The sequence below is a fragment of the Grampus griseus genome (assembly GCF_964374135.1).
Source record: "Grampus griseus genome assembly, chromosome: 11".
NCBI classification, from domain to species: Eukaryota; Metazoa; Chordata; class Mammalia; order Artiodactyla; family Delphinidae; genus Grampus; species Grampus griseus.
This window is the reverse complement of record NC_139005.1, coordinates 27,067,729-27,090,408: the sequence shown is the minus strand read 5'-3', so window position 1 is coordinate 27,090,408 and position 22,680 is coordinate 27,067,729. Positions and strand designations below refer to the sequence as shown.

Here is a 22,680-nt window from a genome sequence, read left to right as displayed (position 1 = left end):
ATTTCATATATGTTTTGTAGATAATGTAGACAAGACATGCGTTCAATGTGTTAAGGGTGAGAGAAAAAGAAGAATGCAAGTGACTGCTAGGTTTTTGCCTACAGCCTTTGGGTGAATTATGATATCATTTCCTGATTTTGGAAAGATGACAGAGGAATTGGTTTCAGAAGATGATTGGGAATGAATAGAATCAGCAGTTTGATTTTGACTGTGTTAAGTTTGAGTTTCCTGTTAGAAATACAAGTGGATATATCAAATGAGCAACTGGGATATACTCTTTTTTCTTACTCTGTCTATTACAGCTTTTTTGCAATGCAATCTGTAGCCTCAATAAAACAATTTAAAATGGCATTCAAATATTCCACTAAAGCGATTTTTCACTCTATGATATTTTGTTTTCAATATCTGGTATTTGAAGTTGCTAACATTACCAATTGCCTTTCTAGGAAAGTATAGACCTGGGTGAAATCATGTTTTCCCTTTGTTATTTGCCAACTGCTGGACGTATGACATTGACAGTCATCAAGTGCAGAAATCTGAAAGCTATGGATATCACCGGCTCATCAGGTATGCACACAATTGGCTAGTGGGTTCATTCCCAAATAAAATATTCCACATAGACAAAGTTATATATGGCTCTTGAATTACTGAGTTCATTTGTCTGTTGTGGGACACTATAAAAGTAGAAAAAGAGATTACCAAATAAAGTGCTCCAAACACCTCTTTAGTTTACATTATCATTAGGAAATTTTTAAATAGTATTATCAAATAGATAGACTTTGAACTTGGGTTTTTATTTTTATTTATTTCTCTACTGATTTAGTTCTTTCTCAAACATGCATTATTTACTATACACTTCCCTGCTTCCAACTAGTCAGTTGCTTATAAAGGAATATCCTTGGACTTTAAGCCATTCAATTTAAACTTGTGTTACTCTACAAGTAAGAGTCCTAGGAAGACATATTTAGACTGAATTTATCTCCCTCACCTGATCTGCAAAGAAATAACAACATTCCAAGACCATCATTTGCATTTGCTCTCTTACCACCTTTCTAACTAAAAATTTGGACAACAACAGGGACTGAAAGAAATAATAAAGTAAATAAATACTCCTTAAAATTTCTTAAAGATATTCTTGAAGAAATTTCTCTTGTGCTAACTTTGTTAAAGAGGTAAAATCACATCATTCTCTTTAATCCCTTCATTTAGATCACCACAGTTCTGAAGGGTTATTTGTAAGTTAATAGGTGAACTCTGGCACAGCTCTGTGGAAGAAAAAATGATAAAGACAGAGTAGGGAGTTCAGTAGCATTTGTTGAATTAAACAAATAAGAAATAGTAATGGAGATATAGTAAAAGATGACATGGGGAGTAGAATCTATAACTTTTTGGTTCTTCAGAACAAAGAAATAAACTAAATTTGCATCACAAAAAGTATGAGGAAACTCTCAGTTCTAATGTAGAGAGAACTCCAGGATATACTAAGTGAATAAAAAATGAGGTACAAGAGGGCTTCCCTGGTGGTGCAGTGGTTGAGAGTCCGCCTGCCGATGCAGGGCACACGGGTTCGTGCCCCGGTCCGGGAAGATCCCACATGCCGCGGAGCGGCTGGGCCCGTGAGCTATGACCGCTGAGCCTGCGCGTCCAGAGCCTGTGCTCCGCAACAGGAGAGGCCACAACAGTGAAAGCCCCGTGTACCACAAAAAAAAAAAAAAAAAAAAGAGGTACAGCATAAATATGGATATCATGCTCCCTCCTATGTAAGAATGAGGAATCTTAGAATATATATCATGTTGCTAATATTTGCATGAAGAAATACTTGAGTGATACACAAAAACTGAATGATGGAGAGGTATGGGGACAGATGGGAGGGAGACTTCTCACTGCACATCTTCCTCTATCTCATTTTTGAACTATGTCATGAATTTCCTATTCATTTTTTTAAAATTTGCAATGCATAGTTGAAATATAAAGATAGAAAAAAAGCAAATAAATTCCACAATCATTTTGGTGAAAAGGTCATAGGTAAGTAAATGCTGACAGACTTAAACAGCACACTGCAAATTATTGTTTATTTTACTCTTTCTACCATGTATCAAAAGAGAACCAAATTTCAAGACAAGCAAACAACATCAAAGTTGTAATTAAGTGCAAGACTACTTTTTATTTATATGAAGCTTCTCATCAGGGGAGTGCATGTTTTGAGAACATCACCTCATTAATTCTCACAACAGCCTTGTGAATCAACTAAGGAGCCAGTAAATTGTCCTTGTCACTAGTAGAGAAATGTCATCAGAGACATGATGGGGGTAGCAAACAATAAACTAGGACTCGTTCTCATTGTTAATGAGAGGCCTAGGCCTGGAAGCTCATACATAGAATTATATCACAAAAATAAGCTTCTTCCTTAGAACATATTTCCTATTATTAAAACATTGAAAAGTAAATAGGAGTCTGTTTCTGCTTTATAAATAAGTTAATTTGTATCATTTTTTTTAGATTCCACGTATAAGCGATATCATGTGATACTTCTCTTTCTCTGTCTGATTTACTTCACTTCTTAGTATGATAATCTCTAGGTCAATCTATGTTGATGCAAATAACATTATTTCATTCTTTTTTTGAGTATTATTCCACTGTACATATGTACTACATCTTCTTTATCCATTCCTCTGTCGATGGACGTTTAGGTTGCTTCCATGTCTTGGCTATTGTAAATAGTGCTGTAATGAACACTGGGGTGCATGTATACTTTTGGACCATGTTTTTCTTTGGATATATGCCCAGGAGTGGGATTGGAGGATCAGGTGATAGCTCTATTTTTAGTTTTTACGGAACCTCCATACTGTTCTCCATAGTGGCTGTACCAATTTACATTCCCACCAACAGTGTAGGAGGGTTCCCTTCTCTCCATACCCTCTCCAGCATTTATTGTTTGTGGACTTTTTGATGTTAGCCATTCTGATTGGTGTGAGGTGATATCTCATTGTAGTTTTGATTTGCATTTCTCTAATAATTAGTGATGTTGAACATCTTTTCATGTGCCTTTTGTCCATCTGTATGTCTTCTTTGGAGAAAAGTCTATTTAGCTCTTCTGCCCATTTTTTGATCAGGCAGTTTGTTTTGATGATATTAAGCTTCACAAGCTATTTGTAAATTTTGGAGACTAATCCCTTGTCGGTCACATCATTTGCATATATTTTCTCCCATTCTGTGGGTTGTATTTTCATTTTCATTTTATTTATCATTTCCTTTGCTATGCAAAATCTTTTGAATTTAATTAGGTCCCATTTGTTTATTTTTGTTTTTATTTCCATTACTCTGGGAGATGCATCAAAAATGATATTGCTGTGATATGTCAGAGAGCCTATGTTTTCCTCTAAGAGTTTTATAGTTTCCAGTCTCACATTTAGGTCTTTAATCGATTTTGAATTTATTTCTGTGTACGGTGCTAAAGAATGTTCTAATTTCATTTTTTCACATGTAGCTATCCAATTTTCCCAGCACCATTTATTGAAGATACTGTCTTTCCTCCATTGTATAGTCTTGCCTCTTTTGTCATAGATCAGTTGACCATAGGTGCATGGGTTTATTTCTGGGCTTTCTATGCTGTTCCATTGATCTATATTTCTATTTAAACAGACTCACAGACTTAGAGAATGAACTTATGGTTACCAGAGGGGAAGGGTTGGGGGGACAGATAGTTAGGGATTTGGGGGTTGACATGTACACACTGCTATATTTAAAATGGATAACCAACAAGGACCTACTGTATAGCACAGAGAACTCTGCTCAATATTATGGGACACCTAAATGGGAAAAGAATTTGTAAAAGAGTAGATACAGGTATACGTATAACTGAATCACTTTGCTATACACCTGAAACTAACACAACATTGTTAATCAACTGTACTCCAATATAAAATTAAAAGTTAAAATAAATAAATAAATAGGAAACAGCCATTGAACATTTCCCTTTTACCTTGTTTTCCTCTATATACCCTATTTCCAGCCATAAAATGTGTTTTTTCCCCTTGATACAAATGCTTATGAAATATACAGAGACATTTTTCTAGAGCCTAAAAATCACCATTTCATTCATTTGCTCAAATAAATTAATGTTGCCATGTTTTTGGCTTATTCTAATGAAATAAGTTTTGTTACTTTGTTACATTGATGGAAAGAGAGAAAAGATGGTTGTGGTGCTACAGTTGGAGGGTAACTATAATGAAAAAAAAATGAAGGTAGAGCAGACACTGATTGTTTTGACCACCTAGCATACTCACCCCAATGCCAATACCCTCTCCCAAAACCATGCCTCCTTTTTATAAAAAGATACAAAAAGTAAGACTTTTTAAAGAAACTTTTGATAAATATTGTATAATTTTCTATAATACTGTAACAGTTTTTCTACTTAAGGTGGCAGGGGTAAGAAAGTAGAGATCAGTCAGCTAGGGCAGAACTTGTTAACAATTATTTGACCTCTTTGGCCCATAAAAATATAGCCTGACTAAAATTTTATCTTTCCAGTTGACATTATACAGACAATTCATATGAGGAAACTTCCCTGAGAACATCTGTAAACCAAATATCACCTTTTCATTGTATACTGTTGAGCATTTAATAAATGATTTGTAGTGATCATTTCTTCAATCCAAACTCTTTATCAAGCACTATGACTAAAAAGGTACTAAGATTAGTACTTTTTCCAACAATTCAAGACAATTCCCACATAGTTTTTGCTAATTTCAATTCACTGTGATTATATATACTTATCTAGATACAATGTTGCTCTTTCATAAATTTTAGCCTTCTTATTCTAAATCATTTTGAAGGAAATTAAATTTAATACAATTATTTTTACTTGTTAGGATTACATTCCCTAGAAATCACTTGGGACAAAACATGTCCTCAAATAGCTGTGACTAAAAGACACATTATAGTTTAGACTGGCTCTTGATAAACTAGTGAGTTTTCTCTGTTGTATTAAACACAGTGATCAAGTTAATTCTTTTCTAGTCCATTCAGTAAGAAGTCCTAGAGAGTCTATTACCCCCAATTATGCCATTTGAATTTAAAACCGGTAACACTAAAGGGCTTAATATACTACTTTTCTTATTTAGTAACAATTAACCACAGTTTTATTTATGCTTTGTACTATTACTTTCATTTTAATAAAATTGCCTTCCCGTGATAGATCCTTATGTCAAAGTGTCTCTGATGTGTGAGGGTCGAAGATTAAAAAAGAGGAAAACGACTACAAAGAAAAACACTCTAAACCCTGTGTACAATGAGGCCATTATTTTTGATATCCCTCCGGAGAATGTGGACCAGGTCAGCCTCTCCATTGCAGTCATGGATTATGACAGGTACGTTCATCCCTCTACTCACTGAATAACAGCTACATTTAGTCATATGCAGACCAAATTCAGCTTTTCAGGTTATTTACTGCTACAAGAGTTTTAATTTAAACTGGAATGGATAAAAATTATTCATTCAAAATTAATTTTATTCTATGTTATTATTTATCCTTTATCTTTTCCAAAAGACATCATTCTTAAGTTGAAGGACAGGATACCTGCAGATGGTGAAAGAATGGGGTACATTATAGGAAGCACTTTTGTGAAGTCTTTTTACAGTAACAACATAAATTACAATCAATGTATTTTGCTTTCCCAGCTGGGCTGGAATATGAATATCATGATACTGAGCTCTATCATTAACTAGCACTGTGAAAGGGCAAGTTATCTCTTAGAAATTCACTTTTCCATTTGTAAAACATCAGTGTAATGTGCAGCTGTGAGCAGTGAGTATTAACAGTGGAAGGTGAATAGTGTCCATAGCGTTATGCCTTGAGGCTTTCACACCAGTCTTAAATCATTGCTTTGTGGATAGTTCTTCCAGTTCACACACTTTGATTACTTCTCCTTTCACAAAATAAATGGCAAACTCCCGAGTGAAGCTCTGAAGCTTCTTCCTGCTGCAGCACCCACTCCTTCCTTTTCTGAAATGTTGCCCTGTATCAACATTTCAGATACAGGTATCTCGTGTATGCGAGATATCTCATTTGCACGAGATACCTGTGTATCTCATGTCACCCATGCTTTACAGCCCTGCTCAAGGCACCACTTCTGTGTCTCTCTTGGCTAACCAATCTCTTCTCCCTCTGAACTTTTGTCCCACTAAAGGTTTATATGTCTTATTTGATCCTTGCTATATACTTCTTTTTATTGTTTTGCTTTTTATATTTATAAGACTTTCAGAAAGGAATCCTGTATGTTTAACCTACAAAATTATCAGCACATAGGCAATGTCTTATTTTGTTCTAATGATAACACAAGTGGGACAGAGTACACATACACAAATATTCAAAGAGTGTCTATTTTATATCATTATGCAAATGGCAGTAACCAAGACCCTATAACATAGAGACATTAAAAATGGTATCCTCTGGATGAGAGCTAGAAAAATGAAGCACTGAAAAATACAATGATTTATACCATCTATTTGAAATTAGTTTATATCACAGTTTATAAAACAAGTTGACACAATTTAAAGAGAGAGAGAGAGAGAAATCTTGAATTAGTTAAAATGGCAAACTTTAAAAATGTTGTAATGTTTTCATCAGAATCCCTTATTCTGCTTTACCAAAAAATTACTGCTATTGATTTCTCACAGCATAGATTGCAGATAAATACAACTGAGGATTCGTCACCCAAATAATTTTAGGGAAATGGACCCTGACAATATATAAAATAGAAAGATTAAAAGTTATTTCTAAAATATGCTTTTTTGGGAAACTTCATATTAAAAGAAAAGATACTAAGCCTACATATCTATTAATACATCAGTGACAGGAAGAAAGTAATGTAATGTCCTAAAATCATCTCAAAACTTTCCTTATAGATAGATGTATGTCAAAATAATCCTCAAGAAAATGCCTTTAAATTCCATTCCATTCTTGAAAAGCAGCTTACCATATGTATGCTTGAGTCAACTGTCTTGATTCAAGTCCTGCCTCTGTCTCTTACTAAGTGTACAAAGACAGGCAGGTCCCTTAACTTCTGGGTGTTTAATTTCTTTGTCTATAAAATGAGATGATGATAATGATATTCATGGTCATGGTGTGAGGATTAAGTGAGTCAGTACATTTAAATTACTTAGAACAGTGTCTGGCACATAACAAGCTCTTTAAAAATATTAATATCATTATTATTTTGATTTGTTGCTATGAAAACAAGGTATGAATAGAAAATAAGAATGTTGTTCAGTATGCTCTGGTACTATGCAATAATAAGTCAAATGCCATGGTTCAAAATGTAGCCCTGCCCTATTTAATTGTAATACAAGCAGTAATGTTCACTGACATATCATTTAGAATCAATTAATTATGGTCATTTATACAAGAAAGTGGGTATTGAGCTCTTGGTAAGAAATGTAGGCATCATTATAAAACATTAAACCTTTTGGAAAGAAGGCGATTAGAATTACATCACTTAAAGTTAATGGGTCTGCTACCAAGAAAGAAACTCATCATGTAGGTAAGGACCAGCTGGCATTTCTCATTCACACTATTCTTATTATTGTGAAATGTTCTCAATTTACAGAGCACTAAAATGGTTTGTGTGTGATTCTTTTACAGATTCATTTTTGAATGCTGATCCTGTTCAGTAAATTTTAGCCTACTTAAGACTTTTCATTTGATCTGAAGTAGTTTAATATGTAAAATTATCTAGAACTTACCACAAAATCTACTCTTTTAATCATAAGTTTAAAATTCGGTTTAAGGTGTGTGAAACTTATCTTTGAATGTTGGAATGAAAGCAAAATATTCTCCAAATCATAGGGTAGGACACAATGAAGTCATAGGAGTATGTAGAACAGGACTGGACGCTGAGGGTCTTGGGCGAGACCACTGGAATGAAATGCTGGCCTATCACCGAAAACCAATAACACATTGGCACCCCTTGCTGGAGGTAAGCTCTGGGACTCTCTCACATCTACTCTCTTCTTTATCTCTTGCTTAAATATTATTTATCTGCTAACACTTCACTAATGTTTTATATATTCACCTATTTTTTAAAATATTGTTCTTGCTTTTGTCCCACAGACTCTATCATCCAGTATGAAAAGTTCTGTGTGCCTTGTTGGTTTTTAAAAACCACTAAACTTTCTGAGTTTGATATTCCTTTACAGTAAGCCCATAAAAACTGCAAGCCTATTATTTTCTTTGCATTGTCTGAAAACTTATATCAGTGAGTGGTGGAGCAATCAAGTAAATTCATTACTAACTGGAAACTGAATTTTCCTGCTTCTCTTTTGTGAAAACAGCTACCTCACCTAAACTTCTCCAGAATCCCTAAATAGGGGTACTATCACCTAATACAGCTCATCTATGTAAGGGGACAGATATACATCCACTGACTCTGGTCAGGAAGTAAAAGGGCTCACAGATTTTTAAAAATATTTTTTGTCTGAGTTGAAAGCCTGGCTCTGCTGTGTGACTACATATTACACTCTGTAATAGCAGTAAACTCATAGAGTAAAACTAAATAAAATGCTGAATGTTAAGTGCTTAGTACAGAGTATGGCACAGTGTTTGCTCTAATTATAACTAATATTAATAGTTATATTAACCAGAAGAAGTATCAATACCAGTTTCTATCAGGATTTTTAGCCATGAAGGCAGTTGTCAGAGACTATGGGAGTCTCTTGAAGAGTCTCAAAATAAATAAATAGAGAAGAGTCTCAAAATAAATCATTTATATGACCTGATTAACTGAGAGGTAATGCAGGTTGATAAAAGGTTGTATGGTAGAGGGTGGAATTCATGCAATTTAATAAAAAGTTATGATAACCACATAGTAAGTGAAGGATACATTGCCATCTCTCCCATGGATAAGATTCTGCTTCTTGTTCTGTCACTAAGCACAGGGTTGAATAGGAGAGACAGAGCAGTGTAATTAAATGTCAGTAAGCCCTGGTTCTAAGCTCAGCTTAGTCACAAAAATGTGACCTTGGCTGTGTTACTCAATACTCTATAGGGAAAATTCGATGAACACTGTATAAACAGCACATGCTCAGACAACAGAGGTGAACTGTCACCATAGATAAGATATCTGCTTTATTATATTAATGTTCCAAATCTTTACCTCACTTCATCATTTAATGTAAATCATAAAAGACAGACAGACATGCAAATGCACATTCACACAGTACTTTCCCCTAAGTAATAGCTCAACGAGTCCTGAGAAGGTTGTTTCATTTCAACAATGTGTATTGTCTAAAGTATAGTCTACTGCTTTACTATCCATTTCCTGATTCTCATCTTTGTTTTCATGTAAAGTTTGAAAAGTGAATATTAAATCTAAGAATCTAGACATGAGAGTAAATTTTTCTGGGCAGAGAACCACACTGAAGGGAGACATGGATTCTAACCCTTGCTCCTCTGGCTGTCTAATCCTAGGCAGACCACGTACTCTGTCTGCAGCTACATTCTCCCATATTTAATGAAAATAGAAAGGCCCACCCCTACAGAGTTCATAGGAATGATGTAGGGAGAAGTGAGATAATGTGGCCAACAACTTTTAACTAGTGAAAGGACAGATGTTGTATGACCCAAGGCATATTATACTTATGACTGTTTAATAAGAAGTTATACATTTATATGATGAAGAGGAGCTATGAAATAGGCATGTGTTTGTGTCTGAGAACTTGTGAATATTTTTCAGTCATCGTAGAATATATAGGAAGAATAAGCTACAATATGGGCCTCAGAAGAATATCCCAGATATATTTCTCTAGCAGCTGACTATCAGAGGACAAGTGGGCCAAAAAGATTATGTAAATATACTTTCTCTAGCAAATAGCTTCTTTTTTTCCAACTCCTGTACCTACATTCACTGATCAAACAGAACATAGGGACTGGAGACCTAACAACTGGCTGGATTTTGCATTGTGGGAAAGTGTACATGTGGTACATGTGTAATTATGTTTTGTTGCCACAGCAGGGATTAAAATGAGAAGGGAACAATTATTCAAGAGCTGAGTAAGTTGGTAAGAGGAGACTAAAGCATCACTTGGAAAATCTGGCTACTTGTACCTAGATACAAAAGTTTATTCTATTGTAATTAAACTTTTAAAATACACATAATATTTAAAGACCATGAGAAATTATTCTTTATCACTCGTGGCTCCCATTCTCCCAGTCCCTCTCATCTCATTAATTGCTCCTATTAAAAATCACCTCCTGCCTTAGAGCAAATGGAATGCAGTCTCTTGTGTCTTGAACCTTCTTGTTCTTACCCAGCAATTGCCCCCGACTGTAGTAAACCATTAGTTATTTTACAATAAGAACTAAAAGCCTGTGATAGAATGTGAAATGAATCTGCAGTTGCTCTGCATGCCATCTATGTACCATGCGCTACCTACATCTCTGTTAGATGTTTGTGTCCCCTCATGATACCTGAGAAGGTGAGTTTTGAAAGGCATGGGTAGTTATGTATGTCTTCTCTTCAGAGGCTTGCATATCAGGGGTGAATATTCACTATTAAAAGGTAACAACAATTACCCACTTTATTATTTTTTACACTAGATCATATATTATGAAATTATTATCTTTCAGTTACCTGGCCGGGCAACCAGTTTTGATAGTCAAGGATCCTGTCCATCTCCGAAACCACCTTCCACACCATAATGCTTTCAAAATAAGACCATTATAATAAGGACCCAGGACCGCGTACTCATCAGATCAAAAAAAAAAAGTGGAAGATTTGATCTCATTTAAAATATATCCTGATAATGAACAAATGATGTGCAATTTTTATTTACCTTTTTTGTCTGTTTATTAACTTTGGACATCTTGATGTATTTTACTTGAATACAAATGGTCCTTACATAAGGCTTTTTATTCTTTGTGTCATATGCCAATTAGCACAAAGAATGTTTTCACTGAGTTGTGAATTCTTTGCATAAGCAAAGAATACATTTTTTGAAAATAATCCATACTTATCTAAAATTAAATAGTTAATGCTGCTATTGTATAAAGAAGCACATGTCACATATGTATGGTTTTGACTTTATTAAAACTATGTTCATTTCTAGCTGTGCACATGTTTCTATATACACTTTAAGGGAAATTCTGAACTTTACTCACAGCATTAAATCCTTGAATAATCAAATTAATATTACTTATCTGATAATATATTCTTTCATTCTCAACAAAATCTTTTCTTGGTGAAGTTTGGCTCTGCTAAACTCAAAACTTTTTCTTTCAAGCTTGTTCTTTAATATATAGAGAAACAAAACTATAATTTGAAGAACCTCTTTGAGTATAAACTAAGAAGTAATATTTAGTAGCTGGAAAATGGAGATTGAGCTATTTGGGCTACTATTTTCTATTGTCTTAAAGTTACATTAGTTCAAACATCTGTAGCACTATTTAACTCATATTTTAAAAATTCTATTACTCTTAATCTCAAATGTAGCATTAGTATTTCTAAGTGAATAGAATCAGAACTCATGAGTCTTCATAAGGTTCTCAAGTACTGTGACATGTTTATTTTGTGACATAAAGCTATCACATAGATCCTGTATTTCTGATAGGCATACTGACACCAAAGGTACAATAAATGTCTGTGCTCATTGTCGTTTGGATTGTACAGAGTAATGGGGACTTTTAAACTCAAACAGAAGTAATTTTTAGAAGTGGGTATTTTCTTAAAGAAAAAAATGACATTTTTCAGCAAATTATAAAACTATACCATAAATAATACAACTTGAACATTTAATATAAATAAATAATTCTTAAGGCCCAGACCCACAGTCTTTTGTGAAAGGCATTTGCCTTCATAAGGATCAAGGATCAGGTCACTAGTCGTAAAAACTATGCAAATGTTTTTACATGACAGAACTTTCCTTTAAATCATGTCAACTTTTTATTGTCTTGTTTCTGGGCCCTATTGGAATATATCTATATTGAATGACCCCCAACCTTACTTTTGAGATGTGTACCATGGATAGTGCATATTTCAAGCTTATCCCAAGAGAGAAGGTTAAACCTCACCCCCCAAAAAAAACTAAAAAGCAAGAAAATCTGCAGGTAGGCTATAAAAACATATTCATCAGAATGAGAAAATTTTATCAGTAATTACAAAGTTTTGATTTTAGTAAAATCCTTTATTTTTAAATATTAAAAAATACAAAGTTTCAAAAATCTTGAAATTTTGTATGTTGGCATCTCTCATATGATGGTATTACTATTAATTAAGATGTAACTATTTTACACATTAACATTTTAAAGTCAAACGCAGTTCCCTAAAATTTTTCAAAAATGCTTGTGCCATCTTAATGAAAACAAGTATTCCTGGTTAACATTTTCTAATTTAAAATAACTAAAGAAACCTGTTGGAAATACCTGGTTACCTTATCAAGCCTAAAAGAACCACTTGCTATAGACAGAATGAGGATGACACTTCCATTTTGTAAGTCTTTGTTTTACTGGAAAATAAAATTGTCAAATGGGAAGATTCAATGAAATAACATATTTGGAGACAATTGTTTATAGGTATTGCTGCAACTTACAATTAATTAGCAACTCTATTTCCTTAGTATAATAATTATTTTTACCTGAAAATATATTTTAAGGGCTTTATATTCATGCTTTTCTTTGCCTCCTATGGAGATAAAGTCAATGTTTATGATGAAAAATGCAAACAATCAGCCAAAAAGGAGACGTTAATATGGCTATTGTAGATTAAATGTTTAAGGTAATTTTTTTTAATGTTTCCTAGGGATTAGAATAAACTCACCATGACTGAGCATTTGTTAATCTTTGAGAGATTAAGGAGAGAAAATTAGTAACTCAGATTTCATGCATCATTTAAAATGGTAGTTCATATTATAAAAATGTAATTCTACCATTTTCAATACAATACACCATCACTCTGCACAGTCGTGCATCCATACAAACATAACTTATCCTCTTTCTACCTGTGGTTGAAGATGGAATGTTTTTCATTTCAGTATTTAAAATAAGGTTTGATGTTACAGATATCCTCCACTAATTTGTGTGGAACACCACATTTTAATGACAGCACTGACACATTATGAAGTTACAATTTAGGTATATAATGAATACCTAATTCCAGGGACTTATTCAGGGACTTGCCAAACATAAATCTAAGAAAAAGGAACAAGTGTTGACTAATTAGCATAACAACACTGATGTTCTTTTTGGTTTTGTTTCTTGTTTTGTTTATTTATTTTACCTGATTCACTAAGTAATCAGGTGAATGAGGAAATTGAGTCTGAAAAAATATTAATGTTTGTGGAGTATATAATCTTCTCACAAAAATCTGAACAGCTGATGCTTTTTTTACCCTGGTTTCTTAATACTTTTATGGACAATTTTAATTTTTTTGTCAGGTCAGCTCTGTTTCTAGTACTTTATTTTACATATAAAACTTAGGATGTTAATACATTCATAGTTCAGTAAAAAATATCATCAGGACTAGTGCCAGGGAACTAGAGATGGGAACACAGAACCAAGCACCCACTTTCTTATGCAGTTTTTGGGAGTGATTGCATGTTCTAGTTACTGGAGGGAGCTCACAACTGATTGCTACTGACTCAGGTATTAGATAAAAGCAAAATATATTTGAACCTACTTGGTTGTGATATTTAATTGACACCTGTCTTTATTCTTCTGTAATGTCTGTTATTTTAAAATTGCAAATGCAATAAAAACTATCAGCCTCTTAAGGCTTTAATTTAATGATTAATTGCTTCAAAAATGAAAAATCCAAACTTTCACTTCTTTCTCAACTTTTACTATCCATGAAACAAAATATAACTCATTTCAGAATGAGTTATCAGAAGAGCCAGAGACTATTGCAAATAAAGGGACACAAAATCTTAACATTGAAAACATTGTTATTTCTTTACCTCTTTAAAAACAATATTCGATATCGTCTCAGATATATTTTCATGGAATGGATTTCCATATGATTTTTTTGCCACTCTAGTTGCAATTATGACCAAGTAATTTAATTACCTGATAATTTTAAAAAATGAAAGAAAGAAAACTAGAGGTGATGAGGATTTAAGAAAATCATTCATCTTCCAACTAAATCTGTTCTTGAAGCAGCTCTGGTTGTTCTGATGTACTTTAATTGATTTAAACTTTTCTAGTTTGTAGACTGCCAAAAAGAAATGATACAAAAGCATGGAAAGTAAAATAATTTAAATTAAGAATCTATATAACTAAATGGCAGTTAAATGCAGATGTTAAAGCATATGGAAATAAAGATATTGAATGCAAAATCAAAAACCAGCTTTGTATTTTAACTTTTAGGAGAAAGTAAATTCTCTAACACTGTTCAAAAAACCCATGACATAGCATTTTAATAGTTACTCAATGATATGGCTCAGGATGTGATTCATCTGAACCTACTAAGACCCATTATTTAAAAGAAACTAGTGAGTTTTTATTTTATATGGGAAAGAGAGTTAATTAAACTAAATGTTTCCAATATGTTATTCAGTGATACTCTTTAAGGTAAGAATTTTCTATTTCATTAAAAGACTTCCTATATTTGTTCAATCTTATATTAAAGTGAACAGAAATTTAGTTAAAGATGCATTGGTAATACCTGTAATCTGGCAATTACAGTTAACCAAAAGGATGTGCATTTGAACAGTGGCAATTAATTAGTATTCAGTTCAAAGGTTTTCTCATCAAAGCAAGAAATTGTTTTTATTTCCACCCTGTTCATTATGAAGATCGGTAACCAGGGTTTGACTTAATAGCATGATAATATCATGCTGTAGAGACCTTAAAAAGAAAGCAGTAAATTAAGGGCTGAGGTGGGACTTAAAGATTATTGAATGCTAACATTTTGGATATTAGAAATGGTGATTGAAAAAATAAGTAGAAGACATATATGAGAAAAGATAGGTTTCTTCATGCTTGAAATGATTTAAATACACTTCTATAAGGAGAATTGATTACAATAGTCCTATTTTTATCTCTTCTGAAACACTGGAAATGACTTGCCGTTAATGGATCTAAAGCTGCAGATAGTATTTATATGGAAATGTTTTAATCTCAAACTGACGATGATTTCTTTGAAGCTCAACTGGGTCATGAATACCCTCTCCAAAGAGCAAACTATGCCTGATTTTGTCATAAAAGGTTAAAAATAGATCATTTTCTTCAGAAATTTTGTTGTGATTTGCGTCTGCTATGCACAGGATCCCTATTTACTGTACAGGATGGTGGATTTCAATTATATATACAAAATATTTGCATTTATACTTTTTTATAAACAAAAAGTCCAACTCAAGTTTATGTCATTAACTTTTTATTGACCCTTCCAATTGAGATAAATTATTGGGTGCATCTGCAAAATATAGATAAATTATGGAACACATGAAGTGAGATCCTCACTGAAGAATGAAGAATGAAGAAGTCAAATAGAAATATCTCACACTGTAAATATGGTGATTCCACTAATGAATATTCCAAAATATTTGCCAGTTATTCTAAACTGGCAGAATACATGAAAATTCTTCATTTCATACATGACATTGAATAATTTGTATCCATCATATTTGTTTTTTTGTATCCTTCAGTCATTGTTCATAAGGTGGCTTTTTAACTGAAGTTTGTGATATAATATGTAGCCTTTGTTCAAATCAAAATATTTGACTTCTGTATTATAGAGCAAAATTTTTTTAATCTTTTGAAGTTCATGTTTCTGGCTTTTGTACATGGTAACCAGCCATTTGTGAAATTTGACAGCATATAATTGTATTACTTAGAACAAATGTTTTGCAACCACCTTTAAAAGATGTTACACATTTCAGTATTTTTACAATGTCTTCTTTAAAATGTGTGAACATATTTGTTAGGTTCAGATGAATTATGAAACAATGAAACCTCAAAGCTGTTGTGAAGTGTACAGTTTATGAGATTACTTTTGTAAAAGAAAAAGGGAAAGCACTTGAAATATAATTTTACTGTTTCATATGTATTTTGAAAAATAAAGTGATTATAAATTATTTTTTCTTGCCTTTGAAGAAAACATTTTTTCAGATTTAATTTTGAGACATTTATGTTGCTAAGTCTTTCTTTAATAGTCATTATTTTTGGCACTCATTAGAGAGCAGAGTAATTCATTTATCAATAATTCAGTAACTAGAGCAACTGAATATACTTTAAAAACCTCACTTAATACATATCATTATTTTAACAAAATTATAAACTTAAGGTCCTGGATTATTTCCATTAAGGTATAATAATCATTAGTGAAGTGTTAAGAGAGGTAAATGCCATTTACACATCTTAGCTACATTTTTTTCATCTGCAAAAACTCCCTATAAATAACTTAGCAGGTGATTCAGTAGTTGGGAATACCAGTTATTTTGTTTGGTTCTGTTTTACCTCAGATTTTCAAAAATATTTTCATAAGGATTATACATACAGCAACTAGTTTTAAGCAATCAACACAGCAGTGAATCAAAGGAAATCATAATCATTGATAAAACAGATGCTCTGTACCTAGAGTCACTGTTTAAAAAAAATACAACTCCTAAGAAGAAGCAAATAAATAAGTCTATGCCTCTGTTTAGAATGCAGGATAATGAGAAGTCAATGATCTGACTTGTCTGGCCTTGCTTAAGTTCCTACATCCAAAATGTTTGAGGAGCCAACATGAAATCTAAGCTGTTTAGATTAGTTTTTTAAGTTGCTTCTTAAAAATATTAGTCAAATGGCAACTCTTAAAGACTTGTTGTTAGTATTTCTAAATGTCTCCCCAGGAAGTGTTTATATTTATATTTGCACTAACAATATATGAGCGTTTCCAGTTACCCTAGTCAATACTTGGCACTATTATTATTTGAATCTTTGCCAATTTAAACACAACAAAAATGATATTTCATCAGTGTTTTAATTTTATTTATTTTTTATCCAGTGGTATTAAACATTTTTCATATATTTTGATTGGAAATTTGAATTTTATTGCTTAAGACTTTTCTCATTCTTCTGTTGGAATTGTCTTCTTTATTCTTTTTTTTTTTTCTTTTGTGGTATGCAGGCCTCTCACTGTTGTGGCCTCTCACGTTGCGGAGCACAAGCTCCAGATGCGCAGGCTCAGCAGCCATGGCTCACGGGCCCAACTGCTCCGCAGCATGTGGGATCTTCCCGGACTGGGGCACAAGCCTGTGTCCCCTGCATCGGCAGGTGGACTCTCAACCACTGCACCACCAGGGAAGCCCTTTATTCATTTTTTAGAGGTTTTTATTCCTTTTTTTTTTAACACAAAGATATTCTTCATAAGACAACATCTCAAACTGATTTCCATTCTGCAAAGCGGAAGGCATATAATATTAGGTTATAATCTGTAAAGGCAGTTTATACAATCTATACAAATGAAAACTATATAATAAAAATATATGTGAGATACAAAGTACAATCAAAAGTTACCGTGTTTTATCTTAAAAAGCAGGAGTTATTATCTTGACAGTATACTAGATCATTTTGTGCTGTCACTACCAGTGTATCTGAAAGAATTTGAGGACATCCAGTTCATGGATAAGCCATTATTTATGCTATTTTTTAAATTAATTTTTATGTTAGATTTGAACAGTTTCAAATCTATCCACTTTCATAAAGTAATACAGAATGAAGGGAAGATATATCCATTAATGTCTACAGAAAATAAAACAAAAAATGTGAACTGTAACCACAATAGGACACTTGCCAAACAGTTTTCATGTTTTTTTAACCTCATTTTTCCTTCAAATGAAAAATAAAATCATCCAAAATTCTACATACAAGTATAAATTATGTGGACAGAATCAACCCCAACTGTGAATGCACTTAGCGAGTCTAATTGTTTAGCTTGTATGCATTTCATGAGCAAGGTTTGAGGGGAGGTGGTGTTTGTTTGCTTTTTATAATTTCCAGGACATATACGACTGAAAATTGTATCTTAAATGAGAAGGTAGACTTGAGTCAGTGACAGGAACTTAAACCAGGATGTAAAGGAACTAATAGATAAGAATTATACTGAGAACACAAGATACAAACAGGCCACCAAACTGCACAACTCCTAGAGGCATTGATCACACTACTCTATGTAAATGGTGCCTGCAACAACACATGAATCTAACCACCTTAAATTAGTGAATAACAAGGAAAAAGCATACTGAAAGCTATAGCGGTACCTTAACCAGAAGCAGTAATTAAAAGCTAGAGTTAAGAATTGGGGAGATTTATTTTTTTTTAACTGCAGAGCACAGCTTTGATCAAATGGTAAGTCTGGGCTTTTATTCTCTACATATCATGAAATGTAAAAGCTTATATTTATAGAATTTTAAAATATTTTCACATTTGCTGTTTCTTAATTCTTACCAAAGTCATGTGGGTTGTATCACTCCAATTTTACAGAGATGGTGATTGTGGTTAAGAAAGATTAAGTGAAAGCCCAAGGTCACAAAGTAGATGGTGAGACTGGGTTTCAAATCTAGATCTTTGGGCCTCAAATTACAAGCATAAGCAACTTGATGCTTTTCAGTATAACACTTTAAAAATAAAAAAGACAGCTAATTGGATTTTTTGCCTCTTTAGATAAATCACAAGATGAAAGATGTATAAACTTTATTACCTTTACTCTTCCCTAAATTGAGATCAGTTGTATCTGCCTGAACTACCAATTAGTTAAAGTATATGTCATTTTTATAACATGTAAACCACTATGCAAATAGTAGGCACTAGTTTTATCACCAACATAATTCTCATCATTAATACCTAAAACCCATGAATGGGGTAAATATTTTCAAGTGCCATAAGATAGCATTATCTGCAGATCAATTTGCTAAGAAGAAGGAACTCTCTTCTGATACTGAATTTACCCTGACCTGATGAAAAAAGAGCAAAGATGGGAAAAGAAGGAGTATAGAATCCTGCTAATAATATCTCATTTAAAAATTAGTTTTCGGGAGAGACCTTCAAGATGGCAGAGGAGTAAGAGGTGAAGATCACCATCCTCCCCCAAAATACAACAGAAATACATCTACATGTGGAACAACTCCTACAGAACACCTACTGAACACTGACAGAAGACCTCAGACTTCCCAAAAGGCAAGCAACACTCGACATACATGGCCATGTGGCTGACAGGGTCTTGGTGCTCTGGCCAGGTGTCAGGCCTGTGCCTCTGAGGGGCGACAGCCAAGTTCAGGACATTGGTCCAACAGAGACCTCCTGGCTCCATGTAATATCAAATAGGGAAAGCTCTCCCAGAGATCTCCATCTCAACGCTAAGACCCAGCTCCACTCAACGACCAGCAAGCTACAGTGCTGGACACCCTATGCCAAACAGCAAGACAGGAACACAATGCCAACCATTAGCAGAGAGACTGCCTAAAATCATAATAAGGTCACAGACACACTAAAACACACCACTGGACGCAGTTCTGCACACAAGAAAGGCAAGATGCAGCCTCATCCACCAGAACACAGGCACAAGCCCCCTCCAACAGGAAGCCTACACAACCCACTAAACCAAACTTAGCCACTGGGGCAGAGATAAAACCAACGGGAACTACGAACCTGCAGCCTATGAAAAGGAGACCCCAAACACAGTAAGTTCAGCAAAATGAGAAGACAGAGAAACACACAGCAGATGAAGGAGCAAGGCAAAAACCCATCATAACTAACAAATGAAGAGGAAATAGTCAGTCTACCTAAAAAAGAATTCAGAATAATGATAGTAAGGATGACCCAAAATGTTGGATATAGAATGCAGAAAATACAAGAAACGTTTAACAAGGACCTAGAAGAACTAAAGAGCAAACAAACAGAGTTGAACAACACAATAAATGAAATTAAAAATTCTCTAGAAGGGATCAATGGAAGAATAACTGAGGCAGAAGAACAGATAAGTGACCTGGAATATAAAATAGTGGAAATAACTACTGCAGAGCAGAATAAAGAATGAAAGGAATAGAGAACAGTCTCAGAGACCTCTGGACAACATTAAATGCCCCAGCTTTCGAATTATAGGGGTCCCAGAAGAAGAAGAGAAAAAGAGAGGGACTGAGAAAATATTTGAAGAGATTATAGTTGAAAACTTCTCTAATATGTGAAAGGAAATAGTCAATCAAGTCCAGGAAGGGCAGAGAGTCCCACACAGGGTAAATCTAAGGAGAAACATGCCAAGACACATATTAAACTATTAAAAATTAAATACAAAGAACAAATATTAAAAGTTGCAAGGTGAATACAACAAATAACATACAAGGAATCCCCATAAGGTTAACAGATACTCTTTCAGCAGAAACCCTGCAAGCCAAAAGGGAGTGGCAGGAAATATTTTAAGTGATAAAAGGGAAAAACCTACAACCAAGATTATTCTACCCAGCAAGGAACTCATTCAGATTTGATGGAGAAATTAAAATCTTTACAGAGAAGCAAAAGCTAAGAGAATTCAGCACCACAAAACCAGCTTTAAAAAAAATGCTAAAGGAAATTTTCTAGGAAGGAAACACAAGAGGAGGAAAAGACCTACATTAACAAACCCAAAACAATTAAGAAAATGGTAATGGGAACATACATATCAATAACTACTTTAAATGTAAATGGATTAAATGCTCCAACCAAAAGATATAGACTGCCTGAGTGGATACAAAAACAAGACCTGTATATATGCTGTCTACAAGAGACCACTTCAGACCTAGGGACACAAACAGACTGAAGATGAGGGGATGGAAAAAGATATTCCATGCAAATTGAAATCAAAAGAAAGCTGGAGTAGCAGCTTGTCATATCAGACAATATAGACTTTAAAATAAAGACTATGAAAGGAGCCAAAGAAGGACACTACATAATGATCAAGGGATTGATACAAGAAGAAGATATAAAAATGGTAAACATTTATGCACCCAACATAGGAGCACCCCAAAACATAAGGCAAATGCTAACAGCCATAAAAGCAGAAATTGAGAGTAATGCAATCATAGTAGGGGAATTTAACACCCCACTTTCACCAATGGACAGATGATCCAAATGAAAATAAATAAGGAAACACAACCTTTCAATGATACATTAAACAAGATTGATTTAGTTGATATTTATAGGACATTCCATTCAAAAGCAACACAATACACTTTCTTCTCAAGCGCTCATGGAACATTCTCCAGGATAGATCATATCTTGGGTCAAAAATTAACCCCTTGGTAAATTTAAGAAAATTGAATTCGTATCAAGGATCTTTTCTGACCACAACACTATGAGACTAGATATTATTAACATGAAAACATCTGTAAAAATTACAAATACATGGAGACTAAACAATACACTACTAAATAATGAAGAGATCACTGACGAAATCAAAGAGAAAATCAAAAAATACCTAGAAACAAAAGACAATGAAAACACAACAACCCAAAACCTATGGGCTGCAGCAAAAGCAGTTCTAAGAGGGGAGTTAATAGCAATACAATCCTACCTCAAGAAACAATAAACATCTCAAGTAAACACCTTACACCTAAAGCAAATAGACAAAGGAGAACAAAAAAACCCAAAGTTAGCAGAAGGAAAGAAATCATAAAGATCAGATCAGAAATAAATGAAAAAGAAATGAAGGAAACAATACCAAAGATCAATAAAACTAAAACCTGGTTCTGTGACAAGATAAACAAAACTGACAAACCATTAGCCGGACTTATCAAGAAAAAAAACAGAGAAGACTCAAAGGAATAAAATTATAAATGAAAAAGGATACGTAACAACTGACACTGCAGAAATACAAACGATCATGAGAGATTACTAAAGTAACTATATTCCAATAAAATGGACAACCTGGAAGAAATGGAAAAATTCTTAGAAAAGCAAATGTTCCAAGACTGAACCAGGAAGAAATAGAAAATATAAACAGACTAATCACAAGCACTGAAATTGAGACTGTGATTAAAATTCATCCAACAAGCAAGAGCTCAGGACCAGATGGCGTAACAGGTGAATTCTATCAAACATAAAGATGAGAGCTAACACCTATCCTTCTTAAACTCTTCCAAAATATAGCAGAGGGAGGAACACCCCCAAACTCATCATACGAGGCTACCATCACCCTGATACCCAAACCAGACAAAGATGTCACAAAAAAGAAAACTACAGGCCAATATCACTGATGAACATAGATGGAAAAATCCTCAACAAAACACTAGCAAACAGAATCCAACAGCACATTAAAAGGATCATACACTATGATCAAGTGGGGTTTATACCAGAGATGCAAGGACTCTTCAATGTACACAAATCAATCAATGTGATAAACCATATTAAGAAACTGAAGGACAAAAACCATATGATCATCTCAAAAGATGAAAAAGCTTTTGACAAATTCAACACCGATTTATGATAAAAATCCTCCAGAAAGTAGGCATAGAGAGAACTTACTTCAACATAATAAAGGCCATGTATGACAAACCCACAGCCAACAGCGTTCTCAATGGTGAAAAACAAATCATTTCCACTAAGAACAGGAACAGACAAGGTTGTCCACCCTCACCACTCTTATACAGCATAGTTTTGGAAGTTTTAGCCACAGCAATCAGAGAAAAAAAGAAATAAAAGAAATCCGAAATGGAAAAGAAGAAGTAAAGCTGTCACTG

At 33.7% G+C, this 22,680-nt stretch overlaps 1 protein-coding gene across 1 annotated transcript in view; it reads left to right on the top strand.

Annotated features, from left to right (window-relative positions):
* SYT10 (synaptotagmin 10) overlaps window positions 1-10,696 on the top strand; it is a gene marked incomplete at both ends in the record, with an annotated part of 75,953 nt that extends 65,257 nt beyond the window's left edge. The window contains 4 exons of the mRNA XM_082666983.1: window positions 447-567; window positions 5,198-5,369; window positions 7,847-7,976; window positions 10,625-10,696. Of these exons, the coding sequence (XP_082523109.1) occupies window positions 447-567; window positions 5,198-5,369; window positions 7,847-7,976; window positions 10,625-10,696 (495 nt within the window). The remainder of the gene's footprint in view (window positions 1-446; window positions 568-5,197; window positions 5,370-7,846; window positions 7,977-10,624) is intronic.
* Window positions 10,697-22,680: the final 11,984 nt, after the last annotated feature.